General features: G+C 49.5%; 3 protein-coding genes across 7 annotated transcripts in view; 1 reads left to right on the top strand and 2 right to left on the bottom strand.

The window, feature by feature from the left end:
• PFDN6 (prefoldin subunit 6) overlaps positions 1-3275 on the bottom strand; it is a 13411-nt gene extending 10136 nt beyond the window's left edge. The window contains exon 1 of one of the 3 annotated variants that reach the window (XM_056540414.1): positions 3183-3275. The gene's annotated coding sequence lies outside the window, so the exon portion shown is untranslated. The other 2 variants (XM_056540415.1, XM_056540413.1) reach the window with 2 other exon arrangements.
• Positions 3259-19373, top strand: B3GALT4 (beta-1,3-galactosyltransferase 4). Of its 2 annotated transcripts, none has more exons than XR_008847957.1 (2): positions 3259-3395; positions 19084-19373. XR_008847957.1 is itself a non-coding variant. In XM_056540410.1 (2 exons), exon 2 carries the CDS (start codon positions 9370-9372, stop codon positions 10420-10422), a length of 1053 nt encoding a protein of 350 aa, XP_056396385.1. In that variant the 5' UTR covers positions 3262-3395; positions 9163-9369; the 3' UTR covers positions 10423-11088. The 2 variants fall into 2 exon arrangements, 1 of the variants encoding a protein (XP_056396385.1); XM_056540410.1 differs by lacking the exon at positions 19084-19373 and adding an exon at positions 9163-11088 and having other exon boundaries at positions 3262-3395.
• Positions 15472-23876, bottom strand: part of WDR46 (WD repeat domain 46) — a 37191-nt gene continuing 28786 nt past the window's right edge. For both annotated transcript variants that reach the window (XM_056540409.1, XM_056540408.1), the window contains exons 8-17: positions 23758-23862; positions 22315-22465; positions 21759-21894; positions 21397-21496; positions 21159-21312; positions 19416-19563; positions 19232-19326; positions 19046-19141; positions 18734-18847; positions 15472-15739 (exon numbers count right to left, since the gene is read on the bottom strand). In XM_056540409.1, the coding sequence (XP_056396384.1) occupies positions 15632-15739; positions 18734-18847; positions 19046-19141; positions 19232-19326; positions 19416-19563; positions 21159-21312; positions 21397-21496; positions 21759-21894; positions 22315-22465; positions 23758-23862 (1207 nt within the window). In that variant the 3' untranslated portion in view covers positions 15472-15631. The remainder of the gene's footprint in view (positions 15740-18733; positions 18848-19045; positions 19142-19231; positions 19327-19415; positions 19564-21158; positions 21313-21396; positions 21497-21758; positions 21895-22314; positions 22466-23757; positions 23863-23876) is intronic.

The following is a 23876-nucleotide window of genomic DNA, read 5'->3' on the forward strand; positions in this document are numbered from 1 at the left end:
TTAGAGGGGGGGATGTGGACGCAGTTGTTATTAGAGGGGGGGATGTGGACGCAGTTTATTAGAGGGGGGGATGTGGACGCAGGTTATTAGAGGGGGGGAGGGATGTGGACGCAGGTTATTAGAGGGGGGAGGGATGTGGACGCAGGTTATTAGAGGGGGGGGAGGGATGTGGACGCAGGTTATTAGAGGGGGGGGATGTGGACGCAGGTTATTAGAGGGGGGGATGTGGACGCAGGTTATTAGAGGGGGGGGGATGTGGACGCAGGTTATTAGAGGGGGGAGGGATGTGGACGCAGGTTATTAGAGGGGGGGGGATGTGGACGCAGGTTATTAGAGGGGGGGGGATGTGGACGCAGGTTATTAGAGGGGGGGGAGGATGTGGACGCAGGTTATTAGAGGGGGAGGGATGTGGACGCAGGTTATTAGAGGGGGAGGGATGTGGACGCAGGTTATTAGAGGGGGGGATGTGGACGCAGGTTATTAGAGGGGGGGGGATGTGGACGCAGGTTATTAGAGGGGGGGAGGGATGTGGACGCAGGTTATTAGAGGGGGGGGATGTGGACGCAGGTTATTAGAGGGGGAGGATGTGGACGCAGGTTATTAGAGGGGGGGAGGGATGTGGACGCAGGTTATTAGAGGGGGGGGATGTGGACGCAGGTTATTAGAGGGGGGGGATGTGGACGCAGGTTATTAGAGGGGGGGGGATGTGGACGCAGGTTATTAGAGGGGGGGGATGTGGACGCAGGTTATTAGAGGGGGGGGATGTGGACGCAGGTTATTAGAGGGGGGGGATGTGGACGCAGGTTATTAGAGGGGGGGGGATGTGGACGCAGGTTATTAGAGGGGGGAGGGATGTGGACGCAGGTTATTAGAGGGGGGGATGTGGACGCAGGTTATTAGAGGGGGGGGATGTGGACGCAGTTTATTAGAGGGGGGGGATGTGGACGCAGTTTATTAGAGGGGGGGGATGTGGAAGCAGGTTATTAGAGGGGGGGAGGGATGTGGACGCAGGTTATTAGAGGGGGGGAGGGATGTGGACGCAGGTTATTAGAGGGGGGGAGGGATGTGGACGCAGGTTATTAGAGGGGGGGAGGGATGTGGACGCAGGTTATTAGAGGGGGGGAGGGATGTGGACGCAGGTTATTAGAGGGGGGGGGATGTGGACGCAGGTTATTAGAGGGGGGGGGGATGTGGACGCAGGTTATTAGAGGGGGGGGGGATGTGGACGCAGGTTATTAGAGGGGGGGAGGGATGTGGACGCAGGTTATTAGAGGGGGGGAGGGATGTGGACGCAGGTTATTAGAGGGGGGGAGGGATGTGGACGCAGGTTATTAGAGGGGGGGAGGGATGTGGACGCAGGTTATTAGAGGGGGGGAGGGATGTGGACGCAGGTTATTAGAGGGGGGGAGGGATGTGGACGCAGGTTATTAGAGGGGGGGAGGGATGTGGACGCAGGTTATTAGAGGGGGGGAGGGATGTGGACGCAGGTTATTAGAGGGGGGGAGGGATGTGGACGCAGGTTATTAGAGGGGGGGGAGGGATGTGGACGCAGGTTATTAGAGGGGGGGGGATGTGGACGCAGGTTATTAGAGGGGGGGGGGATGTGGACGCAGGTTATTAGAGGGGGGGGGATGTGGATGCAGGTTATTAGAGGGGGGGGAGGGATGTGGACGCAGGTTATTAGAGGGGGGGAGGGATGTGGACGCAGGTTATTAGAGGGGGGAAGGGATGTGGACGCAGGGGGGGGGGATGTGGACGCAGGTTATTAGAGGGGGGGAGGGATGTGGACGCAGGTTATTAGAGGGGGGGAGGGATGTGGACGCAGGTTATTAGAGGGGGGAAGGGATGTGGACGCAGGTTATTAGAGGGGGGGAGGGATGTGGACGCAGGTTATTAGAGGGGGGAGGGAGGATGTGGACGCAGGTTATTAGAGGGGGAGGGAGGGATGTGGACGCAGGTTATTAGAGGGGGGGGGAGGGATGTGGACGCAGGTTATTAGAGGGGGGGGGAGGGATGTGGACGCAGGTTATTAGAGGGGGGAGGGATGTGGACGCACGTTATTAGAGGGGGGGGGGGATGTGGACGCAGGTTATTAGAGGGGGGGGGATGTGGACGCAGGTTATTAGAGGGGGGAGGGATGTGGACGCAGGTTATTAGAGGGGGGAGGGATGTGGACGCAGGTTATTAGAGGGGGGGAGGGATGTGGACGCAGGTTATTAGAGGGGGGGAGGGATGTGGACGCAGGTTATTAGAGGGGGGAGGGATGTGGACGCAGGTTATTAGAGGGGGGAGGGATGTGGACGCAGGTTATTAGAGGGGGGGAGGGATTGTGGACGCAGGTTATTAGAGGGGGGAGGGATGTGGACGCAGGTTATTAGAGGGGGGAGGGATGTGGACGCAGGTTATTAGAGGGGGGGAGGGATGTGGACGCAGGTTATTAGAGGGGGGAGGGATGTGGACGCAGGTTATTAGAGGGGGGGATGTGGACGCACGTTATTAGAGGGGGGATGTGGACGCAGGTTATTAGAGGGGGGGGGATGTGGATGCAGGTTATTAGAGGGGGGGGGATGTGGATGCAGGTTATTAGAGGGGGGGGAGGGATGTGGACGCAGGTTATTAGAGGGGGGGGAGGGATGTGGACGCAGGTTATTAGAGGGGGGGGAGGGATGTGGACGCAGGTTATTAGAGGGGGTGGGGATGTGGACGCAGGTTATTAGAGGGGGGAGGGATGTGGACGCACGTTATTAGAGGGGGGGAGGGATGTGGACGCTGGTTATTAGAGGGGGGGATGTGGACGCAGGTTATTAGAGGGGGGGATGTGGACGCAGGTTATTGAGGGCAGCCTGTACATATTAATCCCTTATACTTTTTCCCAGGTGAATGTGGAGTTTTCCCCTGATCTATATGACATGTGGCTTCTGTGTCCTGACATCACACCCGGCCCCCTCCATGATGACACATTATATAATATATATATATATATATATATATATATATATATACATACACCCTCCCTTACACAGCCCGGGGTCTGACCCTATAGGAAGCTGTAAACTTCACACAGACAAAGCAGACGTGCAGGTATATATCATCCCACATCCCTGTAGGGTCTATAACCCGCTGGTCCCCAGAACACACCGCCCCGTTCACACGCTGCCGCCGCTATCCATGCGTTTTCTTACCTCTCACTCTTGTCTCGTGCCGTTCCCGACTTTCAACCCGGAAACAGTTCTCCCCCTCACACACCTAACTTCCGCCTTGAGCGATCACCATGGAGATCGCTCCTCTAGCCCCGCCCAGCGACCGAGATTATATTTAGGTCCTCCGCGCAACTTTATTATACAGAAGCCTCGTGAACAACGGATAGAGAAGCGCCATTACCGGGCAGAGGACAGGTGAGGTGACAGGTTACTCCCCAGAAGACACCGCCCTCCTCTCCCGCCAGGCTATTACCATTCCCCGCTATAAGGCTCAGGCTCCATTTCTCATATTGAGTGGTTGCTATGGGCAACAAGGATTCGTCTCCATTTACTATATCATGTATTACTATCTATTATATATTTTGCTATGTCTATTCATCTTGTATTGCAGAACTACAACCCCTACCATAATGGGGGTTGTAGTTTTGTAATGACTGGAGCACCAATATTTTGGGGAGCGCCAATCTGTAGTGTATTGGTATTGCCCCCCTATATGTGACAATTTAGAAAGCTGACATAGGGGGCGCTGTTTTGAGTTATCCCATCCTGACTAGGTTGACACACACATACAATCCAGGTCAGTGTTTTCCAGACCGTGTGTCTCCAGCTGTTGCAAAACTACAACTCCCAGCATGCCCGGACAGCCATCGGCTGTCCGGGCATGCTGGGAATTGTAGTTTTGCAACAGCTGGAGACACACGGTCTGGAAAACACTGATCCAGAGCCATCCTAGATGGGAGCAGTACATCCATTGCACCCGACATCCCATTGGTGGACATGAAGCGCAGCATCGGAGCGTTGGGGATGTCCTCCCAGACCTGGACTAAAGCATCCGCCAACTCCTGGACAGTCTGTGGTGGATGGAGCGAGATGTCCCAGATGTGCTCAATCGGATTCAGGGGAACGGGCGGCCAGTCCATAGCATCAATGACTTCCTCCTGCAGGAACTGCTGACACACTCCAGCCACATGAGGTCTAGCATTGTCTTGTATTAGGAGGAACCCAGGGCCAACCGCACCAGCATATGGTCTCACAAGGGGTCTGAGGATCTCATCTTAGTACCTAATGGCAGTCAGGCTACCTCTGGCACGCACATGCAGGGCTGTGCGGCCCCCCAAAGAAATGCCACCCCAAACCATTACTGACCCACCACCAAACCGGCCATGCTGGAGGATGTTGCAGGCAGCAGAACATTCTCCACGGCGTCTCCAGACTCAGTCAAGTCTGTCACATGTGCACAGTGTCAACCTGCTTTCATCTGTGAATTTGCCAATCTTAGTGTTCTCTGGCAAATGCCAAACGTCCTGCACGGTGTTGGGCTGTAAGCACAACCCCCACCTGTGGACGTTGGGCCCTCATACCACCCTCATGGAGTCTTTTTCTGACCGTTTGAGTGGACACATGCACATTTGTGGCCTGCTGGAGGTCATTTTGCAGGGCTCTGGCAGTGCTCCTCCTGCTCCTCCTTGCACAGTGGCGGAGGTAGTGGTCCTGCTGCTGGGTTGTTGCCCTCCTACGGCCTCCTCCACGTCTCCTGATGTACTGACCTGTCTCCTGGTAGCGCCTCCATGCTCTGGACACTACGCTGACAGACACAGCAAACCTTCTTCCCACAGCCCGCATTGATGTGCTGTCCTGGATGAACTGCACTACCTGAGCCACTTGTGTGGGTTGTAGACTCCATCTCATGCTACCACTAGAGTGAAAGCACCGCCAGCAGTCAAAAGTGACCAAAACATCAGCCAGGAAGCATAGGAACTGAGATGTGGTCTGTGGTCACCATGCAGGGAACCACTCCTTTATTGGGGGTGTCTTGCTAATTGCCTATAATTTCCACCTGTTGTCTGTTCCATGTGAAATTGATTGTCAATCAGTGTTCTTCCTGAGTGGACAGTGGGATCTCACACAAGTGTCATTGATTTGGATTTGTGTTCAGTCACACTTTACATCAGATGTGCAGATTACACCTTTGTGCCGCCCCAGGACACAATGTATAATTATGTGATTTATAATGGGGTGTTGGCACAGAGTCTATAATCATCTACAGGCACTAAATATATGTAGACATGGTAATATGCAATTTTACAATTCATTATTATGAGTTGCTTAAAGGAGATATCCAGTGGTGAACCACTTATCCCCTATCCTAAGGATAGGGGATAAGTTTGACATTGCGTGGGGTCCGACCGCTGGGGCCCCCTGCGATCTCCTGTACGGAGCCCCAATAGCCCGTGGGAAGGGGGCGTGTCGACCTCCGCATGAGCCGGCGGCCGACACGCCCCCTCAATACAACTCTATGGCAGAGCCGAAGCGCTGCCTTCGGCAATCTCCGGCTCTGCCATAGAGATGTTTTGAGGGGGCGTGTCGGCCGCCGCTTCGTGCGGGGGTCGACACCCGCTATCTGGCCGGAGAGCCGGGGCCCCAAACGGAGAGATCGCAGGGGGCCCCAGCGGTCGGACCCCCCGCAATCTCAAACTTATCCCCTATCCTTAGGATAGGGGATACGTTTTTCACCACAGGACTACCCCTTTAAAATTCTTATTAAAATGTCATCCCGTTTTCAGTATCTCTGATTCCTGCTTGCGCAGTGTTTCCCAACCAGAGTGCCTCCAACTGTTTCAAAACTACAAATCCCAGCATGCCCGGACAGCCGTTGGCTGTCCGGGCATGCTGGGCGTTGTAGTTTTGCAACAGTTGGAGGCACCCTGGTTGTAAAACACTGTTGCAAAACTACAACACCCAGCATGCCTGGACAGTTAATGGAAGTTGTAATATTGCAACAGCTGGAGGCACACTGGTTTGGAAACCCTTTTACAACACCCAGCATGCCCGGACAGGCAATCGTGAGCTGTCAACTTACATAATGATAATGACATAAGGGGAGAAAGGGGGATTAAAGGGGTATTCCAGGATTTTTTTTATTTGACTATGCTACAGGGGCTGTACAGTTAGTGTAGTTCATAATATAGTGTCTGTACCTGTGTGTGACGGTTTTCTCACAATTCTTCTGTGATTTTCACCCCATTCTTTATTATTACCAGTAGTGCTGGGCGGTATACCGGTATGAACCGGATACCGTTTTCTTTTTTTCTCCCACGGTATGGATTTTTGCCCATACCGCTATACCGGTCGGGTCCCTCCCCCACCCTTTGTAGAATTGTAGAGCCCAGTGCGGCGCCCTCACTTGTCCCGGTGTGCTTCTGTGGCCTGATAGAAGCTAATCCATTTACTGTGTCCCCCCACTGCGCCTGTCAGCCAGTGTCCCCGCGAGCACAATCAATCCCCACCGCTAGCGGGATCCATGTGCCCACTAGCGGTGTCACAAGAATGCCTCCCGCGAGCACAATCGCTACCATCACCGCTAGCGGGGTCCCTGTGCCCACTAGCGGTGTCACAAGAATGCCTCCCGCGAGCACAATCGCTACCATCACCGCTAGCGGGGTCCCTGTGCCCACTAGCGGTGTCACAAGAATGCCAAGCGCGGCTCTGTTCCCCATCCCTGTCAGCTCTCAGGGTACGTGAACAGATTTAAAAGCCTCGCGCGCAGCTAACATAGTACTCCGCAGGCGCTGCACAACGCAAATAGTAATGCGCATGCGCAGTACTACGTTAGCTGCGCACGAGGCTCTTAAATCTGTTCACGTACCCTGAGAGCTGACAGGGATGGGGAACAGAGCCGCGCTCGGCATTCTTGTGACACCGTTAGTGGGCACAGGGACCCCACTAGCGGTGATGGTAGCGCTCGCGGGGGGCACAATTGACACCGCTAGTGGGCACAGGGACCCCGCTCGCGGGGGGGGGAGGTTTGGTTGACAGGCGGTAATACCGTGATACCGCGATAATAAAAAAAAAAATGCTGTGATATTCATTTTAGGCCATACCGCCCAGCACTAATTACCAGCATACAAAAGGACTCAGGTCTGAGATTTTTCCCAGGTTGCAATGCGGCAGAGACCTGACTCACTAGTCAGCTGATGACAGGGAGCCTGTCTGCTTCAATGGGCGGAGGGATCAATCTGCAACTAATAAAACAGCTGTAGGCACCCTGATTGAAAACCACAGGTCTTTTGAATGGACGCAGCTCATTTATGTTTCAATGGGTGGGATGGCTGATGTGTGGGAGGGAGGAAAATGGAATTATGGGATTTATAGTCAAAAAAAGAAAAATCAAACAGGAAATACCAGTTCACAAAAAGCTAGCCACAGTGTTATGGTAATCTCACAACATAGCCATTTAGCCCCAAGACAAGCGCAGACCCTTCCTAAGCATGTCCATTACTGTCTGACAGGTATGTGGGCAGTGACTCATATGAGGATGAGATATCACCTACACTTTTCCTGGGAATAAATCCAATAATATATCCGGCAACAATATTGTCTATTGTATATAACTATATGATCTACACTTGTCACCTCAAAAACAATATTAATATCCCACTTGTTAGTACCAAAGATATAAACTTTATTAACAAAAAATTAAATTACAAAATCAAATTGCATGCAAGACAGACAACCCCATAAAGCACAGGTGTCTCCACCACATAAGTCACAAATGGTGGGAACCGGCACAATTTGCTCAATAATCTCCGTATAAAAAGTCAGGGCAATGGACCTAATACAATTAAATACAATGTAGAGCTGGGCGGTATGACCAGAAATGTGTATCATGGTATTTTTGTAAGTTATGGCGGCTTCAAGGTATTTAACGGTATTTTCCACCCCCCATACCATGTGATCCGTGGGCGCTGCTTCTCTAACCGCCCCCCCCCCCCCCCCACCGGTTTATCAGCCCAGCGCCACGCTGTCCCCCACATCGCATCGGGGAACTAATCATGTTACTTGCGGGCGCTGCTCTCCTCGTCCTCCTGTGAGTTGCTGGCCGCCAACGCTGGAAATCTGTACTGTACTACATATTCCTTGTGCCGGGGCTGCAAAAATAAACAAAATAAACTTTAATTCACCTTCCTACGTTCCCCCGTTGTTCCGGTAAAGGCCTCAGTGTGCTCAGCCTATCACCGGCCGCAGCGATGTCCGGCCTTGGCCGGTGATAGAGAGAGGCTGAGTGCACTGTCATGTAAGGAGCCGGCCGGCTCCTTACATGACAGTGCACTCAGCCTATCACCAGCCGAACCGGTGATAGGCTGACGGCTCTGTGACGTTCCCAAAGCGTGGGGCCGTTACCAAAGCAACGGGGGAACGTAGGAAGGCGAGTTAAAATTTATTTTGTTTATTTTTGCAGCCCGGGTACAGGAATATGTAGTACTGTACAGAGTTCCAGCGCTGGCGGCCCGCAACTCACAGGAGGACGAGGAGAACAGGGCCCAGGGGTCACATATGATTAAATCCCCGATGTGGGGACAGCGCGCTGCGGCTGATAATTCATTGATTCGAGAGGGGAAAATTCTTATCGTGCAGGAATTTTTTTTTGGCATTCGGTATGAACGGGTATACGGCCCAGCACTAATACAATGCATCACAATGATTACAAAGGTCCATTACCTGTAGCAGGCATATTACCCGTGGCCATCTGGGGACCCTGTGCACCCTCAATGGACGTCGTTTCGTGGGTCGGTCCATTTTGTCAGGAGGTCATATATGATGCTGATTGTATCATGAGGTGATGAAGAGGATGGAGTACAGTAGTAGCGTTGCCAGCAGCACAGAGTATTTCAGAATAAGAGTTTTATGTTCTTGTCAGGTCTGTGAAGTCATCCACTCATATGATGATGTTTTTGGACAGTGTCGTTGGGCTGAGGAAGGGGATATAGAGAAGAGGATGGTCACAGATGAGGAGAAGAAACAACTGTAGCAGCACAGAGTATTTCGGGAGAGGAGTGCCCTGTCCAGGGGCTGTGTTATGGTGTGAGGAGGGGGGGGGGGAGTCAGACCGGTGACTTCTATGCATCCGTGCGTTACCACCAATAAGACGCAGTCACTTACTTTGTTCTGTCTTTTTCTCCAGAATCCTTGGCGTCCGGCTGCCTCCAGACAAGAGGTCCGATGGTGTCAGGCACAACACTGGCTCCTGGGGGCGCTATCACTGGGATGATCTGATGAATGACCCTTAAATGGAGGAGCCCTCTTTCTTCTACCTCTGTATTATTGACGTGACTATACTGAGGACTATGCCCGACCCTTGATCTGTGAGGAGACTTTACTAGTGGCCATCATGCTCCCGTGTATCACCGCCTGCCTGCGCCTGCTCCTCAACCACCGCCGCCGCTGGCCACTCATCGTCCTCCTTATCTCCCTGTTCTTTTTCCTCAGTGTCTCGGGGTATCTTGAAGAGTTTCTCTCTGGGATCCTTTCCGTCTTTTACTTCACCTCTTCTCGTACGTCTTCACCTCAGGTCCAGAACATCGCCTTCCCCCCTCTCCTCTTATCTCCCGTCAGCGCCTGCTCATCCCCCCCTTTTCTGCTCATCTTGGTGGCTAGCGCCCCGTCCCATAGAGACAGAAGGGATGCCATCCGTCAGACATGGGGCAGCCTCACCTCCGCCACGGCCTCTGCGTCTCTCACCCTCTTTATCCTGGCCGTACCCAAGTCACCAGAGGAACGGGCGGCATTGGTGCACGAGGCTGTGACCCACCGGGACATCATACAAGCCAACTTCACAGACTCCTACCGAAATCTGACACTGAAAACTGTCACCGGGCTGACATGGGCCTTGCAAAAATGCAAAGGGGCCCAATATGTGCTCAAGACTGACGATGATGTTTTTGTGAATACGGTGTATATGACGCAATTCTTAAGAGGAGAAACTGGTCTCCAGTACATGGGGCAGCTGCACTGGCACGTGACGCCATACAGGGACCCTGAGAACCGGCATTACATACTGCAGGAACTGTACTCTGGTAACTACCTCCCACCCTACTGCAGTGGCACTGGCTATATATTGTCTTATGAAGCTGCCAACCTCATCATGGAGCAGCTGAGGAGCGGCCCTTGGCCAGAGGTAGAGGATGTGTATATCGGTATCTTGGCCCAGGCAGCCGGGATCGCTCCGAGACATGTCGCAAAGATTGCAGGATCTTTGGCAGTGCCGCACAGCACCTGCTGCTATCGAACCATGTTCACCTCTCACGGGATGACGCCAAAGGGCATGCAGGAGGCCTGGAATATGCTGAAGGAGGCCGGGGATCACTGGTGCCCCTCAGGGGTTCTCTTCTATTGTAAATTATTTGGCCAATTGGTGGAAGATGGAGGGGATGGGGTGCACTGAGGACAGTTCTTAAAGACCAGCAGGATACTTCCATTGTGATGTTTTCCAACACCCATCACCAGCAGTGATCCCTGAGTATAATCATCTAGGATGGGCCTCCCAGACTGCGTATTTATCCACTGACACTTCCATTAATTGGGTTGATACTGGGCTGTACTTTTAATTGGGTCTCTTAGATTTTTCATTTTCCTTCACTGTAAGGATATGTTCGCATGACACAATTTCTCAGTAGAATTCTGCAAAAATATTCCGCTGCAGCAGAGTCCCATTGATTTCATTTGGATTCTGCCGCACTGTATACAAAGCAGATGTTTCTGCCGAGGAAATCCCAATTCTGGCGTCCGCAGAAAGAATAGTCATGTCTAGTTCTGCAGATTCCGCTCGGAAAGAAATGCATTTCCGAGCTGTCCTAGTGCCCGCTGGATCATTCAAATGTGCGGAATGTCCGCCTGTGTTTTTCCTGCCAGACATTCTACACCGAATCGACCGTGTGAACATGGCCTAAGAATCGCCTAATGCAAGGCTCCAGAATTACATTGGAGGCAACACGGATCCTCTGTTGTACCTATTGAAGTGTATATAGGGCCTCACTGTAGCTAGAAGAGCTTGTATACTACACTGCATGCCATGAAAGGCTGGCTTCACATCACGTTTTTACCAATACAGGCCCGCATACGGGGGAGGGGGAGCTAAAACCTTGCACTCCTGTATCCCTGCCGTATGCAATTCATTTCAATGAGCCGACCGGAGTGAAACGCTGACTCCGGACGGCTCATTTTTGCACCGTATGCGTTTTTCCCACCGGAAAAACCGCATACGGGGCCAAAATGAGCCGACCGGAGTCGGCGTTTCACTCCGGTCGGCTCATTGAAATGAATTGCATACGGGCTGCATACGGCTGAGATACCGGAGCGCAAGGTTTAAGCTCCCCCCAGCCGTATGCGGGCCCGTATTGGTAAAAACGTGATGTGAACCCAGCCCTACAGAGTTAGTGTTTCTTCATGCGTTAAAGGGGTACTCTGGTGAAAAACAAATTTATTCTAATCAACCGGTGCCAGAAAGTTTTACAGATCGGTAAATTACTTCTATATAAAAAATCTTAATCCTTCCAGTACTTATCAGCTGCTGTATGCTCCACAGGAAGTTCTTTTCTTTTGAATTTCTTTTCTGTCTCACCACAGTGCTCTCTGCTGACACCTCTGTCCATGTCAGGAACTGTCCAGAGCAGGAGAGTTTTTTTTTTTTTTTTTTTTTATGGGAATTTGCTCCTACTCTGGACAGTTCCTGACATGGACAGAGGTGTCAACAGAGAGCACTGTGGTCAGACAGAAAGGAAATTCGAAAAGAACTTCCTGTGGAGCATGCAGCAGCTGATAAGTACTGGAAGGATTAAGATTTTTAAATGGAAGTAATTTACAAATCTGTTTCACTTTTTGGCACCAGTTGAGATATATATATATAAGCCAGACATCAGAGTTGCACTGCATGACCACTAGTCCATCCCCAATGGACGTCCTGTAACTGCTGGGGTGCGGTTATGGCCACTGACAGGTCACAGTACATCTCCATCCACTTTCCTTCGCTGCAATGTAGTGACTAGAGATGAGCGAACTTACAGTAAATTCGATTCGTCACGAACTTCTCGGCTCGGCAGTTGATGACTTTTCCTGCATAAATTAGTTCAGCTTTCAGGTGCTCCCGATAGGCTGGAAAAGGTGGATACAGTCCTAGGAGACACTTTCCTAGGACTGTATCCACCTTTTCCAGCCCACCGGAGCACCGGAAAGCTGAACTAATTTATGCAGGAAAAGTCATCAACTGCCGAGCCGAGAAGTTCGTGACGAATCGAATTTACTGTAAGTTCGCTCATCTCTAGTAGTGATCTTTGGCCGATCTTCTGGACTGTAGACCCTTTAGCCGATCGAGTCGGATCCCCCCCACCATCGATTCCATAAAACTCAATGAAGATCAGTCTGCCAGCTGAATTGTCTGCTTTAGGCCGTGTTCACACATTGCAAAAACTATGTAATGCGCTAAGTATGTGCTGCTGTACAGGCCCCACTGGGCGCTATAAGCGCAGATCCTTACGGCAGTGTTTCCCAAATAGGGTGCCTCCAGCTATTGCAAAACTACAACTCCCAGCATGTTGGCTGTCCGGGCTTGCTGGGAATTGTAGTTTTGCAACAGCTGGAGGCACCCTGGTCGGGAAAAACTGACAGGGTGAATAGTGAATGCCACATTTCTTATTCTGCATTATAATCACTTAAAATGAGCAATGGGGGGGGGGGGGGAATAGATTTATATGGAGGAATTTTACATGTGCTTAAAGGGGTACTCCACTGGAAAAAAAAAAAAAAAAAAACATTTAAATAAACTGGTGCCAACAAGTTAAACAGATTTTGTTGCAATGCTCCTTGCTATAGTTCAGTATATACGGTTTTGCACCACTAGGGGGCGCTGTACTGTATAATCATTAAAGGGGTACTCTGGTGAAAAACTAATTTTCTTTCTAATCAACTGGTGCCAGAAAGTTATACAGATCTGTCAATTACTTCTATATAAAAAATCTTAATCCTTCCAGTACTTATCAGCTGCTGTAGGCTCCACAGGAAGTTGTGTAGTTTATTCCAATCTGACCACAGTGCTCTCTGCTGCCACCTCTGTCCATGTCAGGAACTGGTCCAGAGTAGGAGCAAATCCCCATAGCAAACCTCTCCTGCTCTGGACAGTTCCTGACATGGACAGAGGTGTCAGCAGAGAGCACTGTGGTCAGACAGAAAAGAACTTCCTGTGGAGCCTACAGCAGCTGATAAGTACTGGAAGGATTAAGATTTTTATATAGAAGTAATTGACAGATCTGTATAACTTTCTGGCACCAGTTGATTAGAAAAAAAAATTTGTTTTTCACCAGAGTACCCCTTTAATGATTATACAGTACAGCGCCCCCTAGTGGTGCAAAACCGTATATACTGAACTATAGCAAGGAGCATTGCAACAAAATCTGGGAGCGGAGGAGTGAATCCTGTCCTAGACATTTTAAAGGGGAACTCCAGAACGGTTACTGAAAAGGGTTGGAAGCCCTCATGAGTTTTAAATTTGCTGCCATGGTCTGGATACGTGTTTACGTTACGAGACGCCCTACACATTAGGGCGTGGTGCAGGGATCCAAGGGTTAAATGACCAGACCCAACCGTGTGTTGTATGTACTTTGTTTTATTAGATCGTTGTGTAATACACTGAATTATATTCATGATAAGTTATTTTGGGGGTCAATGCTCTACTGTCTAAAAAACTTCAGAATTCAATGTTACTGTGAAGGGTCTGGATGTATCAACACGTGCGCAAAATTGCGTGCGCAGGGTTTTTATTTTGCACATGAACTTGCACCAAAATTATCTGGGAGTTGTAGTTTTGCAACAGCTGGAGGCACGCTGTTAGGCGAGGAGGCCACACAGTGAATCGAGCTGTATGTTAAAATGTGTCACTTATTTACACCAATCTTAAAGGGGTATTCCAGGGAAAAAATTATTATTTTTTTTATATCAATTGGCTTCAGAAAGTTAAACAGATTTGTAAATGACTTCTATTAAAAAATCTTAATCCTTTCAATAATTATCAGCTGCTGAAGTTGAGTCGTTCTTTTCTGTCTGGCAACAGTGCTCTCTGCTGACATCTCTGCTTGTCTCGGGAACTGCACAGAGTAGAAGAGGTTTGCTATGGGGATTTGCTTCTACTCTGGACAGTTCCCAAGACACGTGTCATCAGAGAGCACTTAGGCAGAAAGGAACAACTCAACTTCAGCAACTCATATGTACTGAAAGGATTAAGATTTTTTTAATAGAAGTAATTTACAAATCTGTTTAACTTTCTAGAGCCAGTTGAGATAAACATTTTTTTTTTCCTGGAATACCTCTTTAAAGGGGTACTCTGGAGGAAAAAACTGTTTCCAATTTAACTGGCGCCAGAAAGTTATATAGATTTGTAAATTACTTCTATTTAAAAATCTTAAAGGGGTATTCCAGGATTTGTTTTTATTTGACTATGCTACAGGGGCTGTAAAGTTAGTGTAGTCCATAATATAGTGTCTGTACCTGTGTGTGACGGTTTTCTCACAATTCTTCTGTGATTTTCGCCCCAATATTTATTTTTAACAGCATAGAAAATTACTCAGGTCTCGGGATTTCCCAGGTTGCAGTGCGGCCGATACATTACATCACTAGTCAGGTGATCAGAGGGAGCCTGTCCTGCTTCAATTTCGCAACAGCTGTAGGCACCCTGATTAGAAAACACTTTCAATGGGTGGGAAGAAGGAAAGTGACCTCAAATGTTCAAACATGGAACTGTGGGATGTGTAGTTTAGAGAGTTTATTTCAAACAGGAAATACCCAGTTCTGACAGGTAAGTACTAAAATCACCTTTAGGTGGACAACCCCTTTAACCCTTCCAGTACCTATCGGCTGCTGTAAGCTCCAAGTTGTGTAGTTCTTTCCAGTCTGACCACAGTGCTCTCTGCTGACACCTCTGTCCATGTCAGGAACTGTCCAGAGCAGGAACAAATCCCCATAGCAAACCTCTCCTGCTCTGGACAGTTCCTGACATGTACAGAGGTGTCAGCAGAGAGCACTACATAACTTCCTGTGGAGCGTACAGCAGCTGATAAGTACTGGAAGGGTTAAGATTTTCAAATATAAGTAGTTTACAAATCTGTGTAACTTTCCAGCACCAGTTGATTCAAAAACATTTATTTTTTCCTCTGGAGTACCCCTTTAAACTATGCCCGTTTTCCGGATGAGGAACAAAACAAAAAAAGTAGCGTATTTTATAAGAAAAAAAAAGAAGAAAAAAGGCTGGTGCAAAAATATACAAACATTCTATGAATTGAGTTTCACTGCATCATGTGATCTTGTGTAATCCAAACTATATTTATTGTTCATATTAATAAAACATTTCTTTCCACATTGAGTTTCTGTAAAATGGAGAATCATGAATAATATATATATATATATATATATATATATATATATATATATATATATATATATATATAAACATATATACAGCGTGGGTGGAGGGAGGGTGACGCGGAGACCACCCATCTGTCGTATCCCCCCATTGTGCCCGAACAGCACATACACAGCAATGACATCTGGAGGGGGGGTGGGCCCGGATAACCCCGGAGAGTATGACGTCTTCAGGAGACACTTCTAGGTCACTTTTTGAAGCGGTCCAGGGTTGACCTCTGACCCTGTGGGACCTCGTCTGTGTTGCTATTGTCCTTCGCTTTCTCTTTTTTCGCTTGACTCTGCCGGATCTTCTTCTGTTAGAGCAGAATGACAGCAAAAGTTAGAGACATGTTAAAGCGGAAACTGACAGCAGGTTCACCCGTGCTAAAACAGGGTTAAAGAGGAACTCCGGTACTTAACAGCACTATATCCCCCGGCTCTCCCATAGAGATTCATGGAGGCGGTGTGTCAGTCACTGCTCAATGCATGGTGGCTGCTTCTGTGTATGGGGGACGCCGGGATAGAGATTGCCGGGGGTCCCAGCGGGAGGACCTCCCACAATCAGACACTTATCCCCTATCCTGTGGATAGAGGATAAGTTGTTAAAGGGGTACTACGCCCATAGACATCTGATCCCCTATCCAAAGGATAGGGGATAAGATGTCTGATCACAGGGGTCTGCCCGCAACCTCAGTGCTGCACCCGGTATTTGTTTAGAGCATCAGGTTCACCACCGGAGGCTAATGAAGTCACGGCCACGCCCCCTCAATGCAAGTCTATGGGAGGGGGCATGACGGTAGTCATGCCCCCTCCCATAGACTTGCATTGAGGGAGCATGGTTGTGACGTCACGAGCCTCCCTTCGCCAGTCATCCGTCACGGAGAGAATTTCGCTCCGTGCACCGGATATCTGGGGTGCCCCAGCAGCGGGACCCCCGCAATCAGACAACCTATCCACTTTGGATGGGTATAAGACGTCTAGGGGTGAGTACCCCTTTAAAGTGCGAATGAACCGCATTACGAGGTATTACTTACCCGAATCCGTAGTCCGGAGATAGCAATGGAGGTTAATACAATGGGTAATAGTCGGCTTTATGAAATGGAGGTGGGATCTGATTTAGGGTATGTTCACACGGGCGGATTTGCGGGTTTTCCGCTGCGTATTTGAAAGGGGGCAGGCTCTTCTCAGCTGTTCGCAGCAGATTTTCAGCGGTGGAATTGACGCTGCAGAAAATCCACCGCAAGTCCCATTGAAGTCAATAGGGTCTGCAGTAGATTTTCCACAGCGGAAATTCCACCGCGGAAAATCTGCTGCGGACAACCGAGAGGAGCCCGCCCCCTTTTCAAATACGCAGCAGGAAACCAGCAAATAAATCCACCTTTGTGAACGTACCCTAATAAAGTTTTTGTTTTTGTTTTTTTTATAACAAAATACGTTAATTGTCCTCTTCTGACCCCTCATTTTATTATTTTTGCATATACGGGGATGTATGAGGGTCATTTTTTTTTTTGTGCCATGATCTGTAGTTTTTTATCGTACCATTTTTCTTTTATTGGACTTTTGATCACTTTTTGTTAATTTTTTTTTCTGGTACATGAAGTGCCCAAAAATCAACAATTCTGGACTTTTGTCCAAATTCCAAAACACAAAAATTGCTGCTTTTTGGTCACATCACATCCCAGAAAAAAAAAAAGTAATAAAAAGTAAAATCAAAAAGTCAGAACTACAAAGGTGAAAGTTACAAACTACAGCTCATGGCGGAAAATGTTTTTTTATCCTTACACAGCTCCGTAGGTGAAAAAATAAAGGGGTCAAAACACAGCAATGTAGATTTTTTTTCCCTCTTAAAACTAGGATTATTGCCCCACAAAATTGTGCGATTCATTAGTAAAATTAAGTGTGCCAGGTGAAAAGTACAACTGATCCAAAAAAAAAAAAAAAAAGTCCTAATGCAACTTTGTGTGGAAAAAAAAAAAAATAAATAAAAATAGGTCTTTAAAGGGGTACTCAGCGCCTAGACATCTTATCCCCTATCCAAAGTATAGGGGATAAGATGTCTGATCGCTGGGGACCTCCGGGATCTCGGCTGCAGCACCCCGCTGTCATTACTGCACAGAGCAAACTCGCTCTGTGCGTAATGACGGGCGATACAGGGTCCGGAGCAGCGTGATGTCACAGCTCCGCCCCCTTGTAACATCACATTCCGCCCCCTTAATACAAGTATATGGGAGGGGGCGTGATGGCCGCCATGCCCCCTCCCATAGACTTGTATTGAGGAGGCGGACCATGATGTCATGAGGGGGCGGAGCCGTGACATCACGATGCTCCGGCCCCTGTATCGCCCGTCATTACGCACAGAGCGAGTTTGCTCTGTGCAGTAATGACAGCGGGGTGCTGCAGCGGAGATCCCGGGGGTCCCCAGCAGAGGGCGGAGTACTCCTTTAAAGAAGGTGGAGGAGGAAGAAAAATAGAAAGGCACAAATCAAAATTTGATGGGTCGTGAAGGGGTTAAAGGAATAATCCGGCCAAAGCCATCTTATCCCCTATCCAAAGGAGAGAGGATAAGATGTCTGATCGCGGGGGTCCTGCCGTAATCTCCGTGCTGCACCCGCGGGGGGCTGCTGCTGCTCCAGTCTTGGAAACCGTTGTGTTTTCAGGACTGAAGACGTGACCTTTAAAGGGGTGTGGTGTGACACAGAGGTTTCCGAGACTTAAGCAGCAGCCCCGCATAGAATGTGGGTGCTGCACGGAGATCGGGGGGGGGTCCCAGCAATCAGACATCTTATCCACAATCCAAAGGATAAGGGGGTAAGATGTCTTTGGCCAGAATACCCCTTTAAAAGGTGTCGTGCTAAACGGTGTCAGCCTAAACCCATGTAGTATTAAAGCTCCTGAACATATCCCTCAGCTGTTCCCACAGCAGGACCCTGTTCTATCTTACACAGTGAAATCAATGGGACTCTGCAGCAGCAGAATATTCTGCACAATTTTTGCCGGGTGAACATTCCCATTTAAAATAGCAGCCGAACCCTCTAGAGCTGAAGTTTCTCTTCCCAGTGCATGTCTGTTCTAGGTAGTATTTGGGGTACATATCAGTAGACCCCCCCCCCCCATTTTCCTTCCATATTCTTTAAGGCAGTTCTCGGTGCAAAACTACAACTCCCAGCATGCCCGGATATCCTGGGAATAGTAGTTTTGCAACAGCTGGAGGTCCACAGTTTGAGGACCACTGCTGTAAGTTGACATAGAAGGCAGAAGAAGTCGGGGGAAGTGGCAAACCCACTGTCCTTGTGCTCAAGCAGACTCACCCTCTTCTCCTCATGCGCCACTTTCTTCTTGCGCTTCAGCAAATTCCCAGTGGAACTTCGTCCTTTCAGTTTTCGGCGAGGAGTAAAGCGAGTCTTCTCCCAGGGGTCAAAACCCTGGAGGAAAGAGACAATTTAAGAAATGGTGGTATCAAGAATCTACATTGATGCAATCCAGGTCTTAGATCATCTTCAGCTGTTGCAAAACTACAACTCCCAGCATGCCCAGACAGCCTTCGGCTGTCTGGGCATGCTGGGAGTTGTAGTTTTGCAACAGTTGAAGCACCCTGGTTAGGAAACCACAAACACAGTTACCATCCGTTCTACTTTATCCTTGTGCTTCTGTTCCATAGTAACGGCATCGACCTCAACGAGCCGAGTGGGATCCAAAGTGATGAGCTCGGGCTGAATCTGAAGGAGAAGAACAATGATCGGTCATCGGCTAGTCAAGACTGATCGTCACAGGTCACATGACCAACACTACAGGTCTTCAGATGTTACCTTCTCCAGCAGAGCTTTGACCTCCCATTCCTGGCGCTGCTTCTTGGTCTCGTAGGGGTTACATTCCAGACCGTCAAAGTTGGCCTCACCCGCACCTGTTGGAAGATGAAGAAGGATCCTTAGGACGGAAGGGACATAAACGCAGAGTGAGAAGGTCAAGACAATCACAGAGGGCGACTCTGACCTGGCACAATCATGCTGGTGAAGCCTCCTCCATGACCGATTCCCAGCACGTCTTCGTATGGGCAGAACTGCAGCCCGTGGATGGGGGCTTTCACGGAGAGGCACATGTATGGCGACTTCGGAGCGGAGATGTGCGTGTCCTTATATACCTAAAGAAAGAGCAGAGAACATTGTGGTTTATAAACTCAGGGGAGGCCAAGAGAGCGCGGCGGGCCAAAAGGGGAGGCAGGGAGAGCGCGGCGGGCCAAAAGGGGAGGCAGGGAGAGCGCGGCGGGCCAAAAGGGGAGGCAGGGAGAGCGCGGCGGGCCAAAAGGGGAGGCAGGGAGAGCGCGGCGGGCCAAAAGGGGAGGCAGGGAGAGCGCGGCGGGCCAAAAGGGGAGGCAGGGAGAGCGCGGCGGGCCAAAAGGGGAGGCAGGGAGAGCGCGGCGGGCCAAAAGGGGAGGCAGGGAGAGCGCGGCGGGCCAAAGGGGAGGCAGGGAGAGCGCGGCGGGCCAAAGGGGAGGCAGGGAGAGCGCGGCGGGCCAAAGGGGAGGCAGGGAGAGCGCGGCGGGCCAAAGGGGAGGCAGGGAGAGCGCGGCGGGCCAAAGGGGAGGCAGGGAGAGCGCGGCGGGCCAAAGGGGAGGCAGGGAGAGCGCGGCGGGCCAAAGGGGAGGCAGGGAGAGCGCGGCGGGCCAAAGGGGAGGCAGGGAGAGCGCGGCGGGCCAAAGGGGAGGCAGGGAGAGCGCGGCGGGCCAAAGGGGAGGCAGGGAGAGCGCGGCGGGCCAAAGGGGAGGCAGGGAGAGCGCGGCGGGCCAAAGGGGAGGCAGGGAGAGCGCGGCGGGCCAAAAGGGGAGGCAGGGAGAGCGCGGCGGGCCAAAGGGGAGGCAGGGAGAGCGCGGCGGGCCAAAGGGGAGGCAGGGAGAGCGCGGCGGGCCAAAGGGGAGGCAGGGAGAGCGCGGCGGGCCAAAGGGGAGGCAGGGAGAGCGCGGCGGGCCAAAGGGGAGGCAAGAGAGCGCGGCGGGCCAAAAGGGGAGGCAAGAGAGCGCGGCGGGCCAAAAGGGGGGGGGGGGGGCGCCAAAAGAGATGGGAGAGGAGGGGGGGGGGGGGTTGGAGGCAAAAGAGATGGGTGAGGGGGGGAGGGGGTTGGAGGCAAAAGAGATGGGTGAGCGTGGGGGGGGCCAAAGGGAGGGGGAAGACCATGCACAGACCGAGCCATATGGGGGGTCAAAACCAACACATAGAACTTTAGACCTACAAAAAGATCCGTAATGACAAGGAAGGATTGTCCCGGTTTACGGTCTCTGTATCCGGACAATTAGATAGTAGGATAAGTATAAGCATTGCGGTCTTATGGCTACACTAAGTTATTAATGCGCTACATACTTGATTTCAACTGTGGCAGCTGTAGTCTACGGAGCGGTATCATGGCTCATTTTCTGCACCGTGATCTGTACTTTTTATTGGTACCATTTTGGAAAACAGTTTTACTTTTTCATCAATTTCTTTTTAAATTTTTTTTTGGGGAGGTGATGTGGCGATTCCAAATATTCCAAGTATTTTTATTTTATTTTTCATGTTTTTTGCATATAAAAGAATTTTTTTTCTTTTATTATACTTTATTGTATATTTTATTTGTAAACTTTTCTTTAGTTCCACAAGGGGACTGACAGCGATCAGCACCACTCGCTAGTATAATACCGGGTATATACCATGACTAAAACTAGATATAGATATATATAGATATAGATATATATAGTCACTCTACCTGCACCACGTTGCCAACCCCCGCAGCCAGCAGCCCCCTCTGACTATGGCACAGGGACCCTGCACCAAGGGGTAGGAAACAGGACGTCAGGGGTTTGTATGTTCGGAGGTCGAAGATAGTCAGCTTCCTGTCCGTCCCTGATGAAGCCATGTACCTGTACGGGGAATGAGAAACACGTCAGAGACACCAGCACAAGGGAAGAGAAAGGTGTGAGGGAAAACAAGAAGCTTCCACCTACATCCCCGTCTTGTCAACGCTCAGGGCCCGGACGGCTCCCCTGTGACACAACATCTTAACCAGCGGCTCCTTCACAGAAGGGCTCCACAGAGTGACGGTCCCTGCAAAAAAACATTGAAGATCATTAAATCCAGGAGTACTGCGGCATCTAAAAGTGTTTCCCAACCAATGTGCCTCCAGCTGTTTCAAAACTTCAACTCCCAGCATGCCCGGACAGCCAACGGCTGTCCGGGCATGCTGGGAGTTGAAGTTTTGAAACAGCTGGAGGCACATTGGTTGGGAAACACTGGTCTCAATGTTGAATAAAGTGTTTCCATTCACTGACAGCAAGCGGAAACGAAGAACACAAAAAGGTATAGATACCGTTGTGGTGACCCAGGTGAATGATGGCATTGTGCGGGTTCTGACACATGACGTTCAGCCTCCCGGCTTTCACGCACGTGGCCGCGATTTCTTTTCCGATAGAGACATCTAAATACTGCAGGAAGCCTGGCGCGCTCTGGAAACAAACAAACAGGAGGGGTTTGATAGTTGTCAGCAAAAATGCGCATTTTGGAAATGTATCATTCTCGGCATTGGCGCAGAGTTGCCAAATTGCGCCTTTAAACAAAAAAAAAAAATGTAAAAAAAATTGCACAAAAAAATAAATAAAAAATTGCGCAATTTTTCAACTCTGCACCGACGAAATGAATTATAAAATTATCGCCATTGTTGAGGCCGAAAACCATTCAGTCCTGATCAGCGCAATATCCCGGCAATGTTTCCATTCACTGACAGCAAACAGGTATATTAGAAAAAGGTTAAAAGCTTTTTTTTTATCATACTGTATTTGTATCCAACTTACACGGGTCATGTGTGGTGATCACATGACCCAGTTGCATTAGTGAAGAAATCCATCATGGCCGCTCGTGACACTTACACACGTGGCGAGTAAGAAGTGATAGGGCAGGAACTCCATCCGTAAGACGTCATTGAACTTTTTGATGCAGTGCAGCTCCACGCCGAGGTGGTCGTAAATGTACAGCCACTTCTTCTGAGCCACGGCGAACATACTGTGAGTGTGCAGCCACCTTCAGGGGAGGACACAGACAGGAGCAAGGTGAGTATTTGTTGTCGAACCCGAATGAATCAACTATCAGGACCAGGCTTGAAAGGGGTTAATAGAGTGTAATGACTAAGACATGGTATCACAAGGTGTATAACTACTATATATCCTGATCTCATAGAAATAGCAGCAGCAGTATACAGATAGAGCTGGAGGGGAAGTGTATAGCTACTATATATCCTGATCCCACAGAGATAGCAGCAGCAGTATACAGCTAGAGCTTGAGGAAGGGGTATAACTACTATATATCCTGATCTCATAGAAATAGCAGTAGCAGTATACAGATAGAGCTGGGGTGTATGTAACTACTATATATCCTGATCCCATAGATGGCAGCACTATAAAGACAGAGCTTGAGGGGGTGTATAACTACTATATATAATGAACCCATAGTGACAGCAACAATATACAAATTGAGCTGGAGGGGTGTATAAATACTATATATATATCCTGATCCCATAGAGATAGCAGCAGTATACAGATAGAGCTGGAGGGGAAATGTATAACTATATATCTTAATCCCATAGAGATAGCAGCAGTATACAGATAGAGCTTGGGGGAAGCTGTATAACTACTATATATCCTGATCCCATAGAGATAGCAGCAGCAGTATACAGATAGAGCTTGGGGGAAGCTGTATAACTACTATATATCCTGATCCCACAGAGAGAGCAACAGTATACAGATAGAGCTGGAGGGGAGGTGTAGAACTACTATATATCCTGATCCCATAGAGATAGCAGCACTATAAATTCAGAGCTTGAGGGGGGTGTATAACTACTATATATAATGAACCCATAGTGATAGCAGCAGTATACAGATAGAGCTGGAGAGGAGGTGTATAAATACTATATTATATATATATATATATATATCCTGATACCATAGAGACAGCAGCAGCAGTATACAGATAGAGCTTGGGGGAAGGTGTATAACTACTATATATCCTGATCCCACAGAGATAGCAGCAGTATACAGATAGAGCTGGAGGGGAGGTGTATAACTACTATATATCCTGATCCCATAGAGATGGCAAAAGCAGTATACAGATAGAGCTGGAGAGAATCTGATAATGTTTCTTCACAGGAAATCAGCCGACCCAGGACTGACCAGCTGTTGCAAAACTACAACTCCCAGCATGCCCGGACAGCCTTTGGCTGTCAGGGCATGCTGAGAGTTGTAGTTTTGCAAAATTCAGGCCTTGCTTTGTCGCCATGTTATGCTAAAAAAAAAAAATTCTGATCTAGTGAAAGTCACCTGACGTCATTAACCGTTTCCATCACGTTCATCTCGCTGCCGAGCGTTTTCGTATGCCAGTCCATGGAGGAGACATGACCCCGCTGCCCGGCCAGGAGGAGGTGCCTGAGGGAGAAAGG

Source organism: Hyla sarda, chromosome 9 (genome assembly GCF_029499605.1).
Source record: "Hyla sarda isolate aHylSar1 chromosome 9, aHylSar1.hap1, whole genome shotgun sequence".
In the NCBI taxonomy this organism is placed as follows: domain Eukaryota; kingdom Metazoa; phylum Chordata; class Amphibia; order Anura; family Hylidae; genus Hyla; species Hyla sarda.

Bases quoted from the DNA above. Each gene is read 5' to 3' on its own strand.
- B3GALT4 (XM_056540410.1), top strand. From the start codon at position 9,370: ATGCTCCCGTGTATCACCGCCTGCCTGCGCCTGCTCCTCAACCACCGC.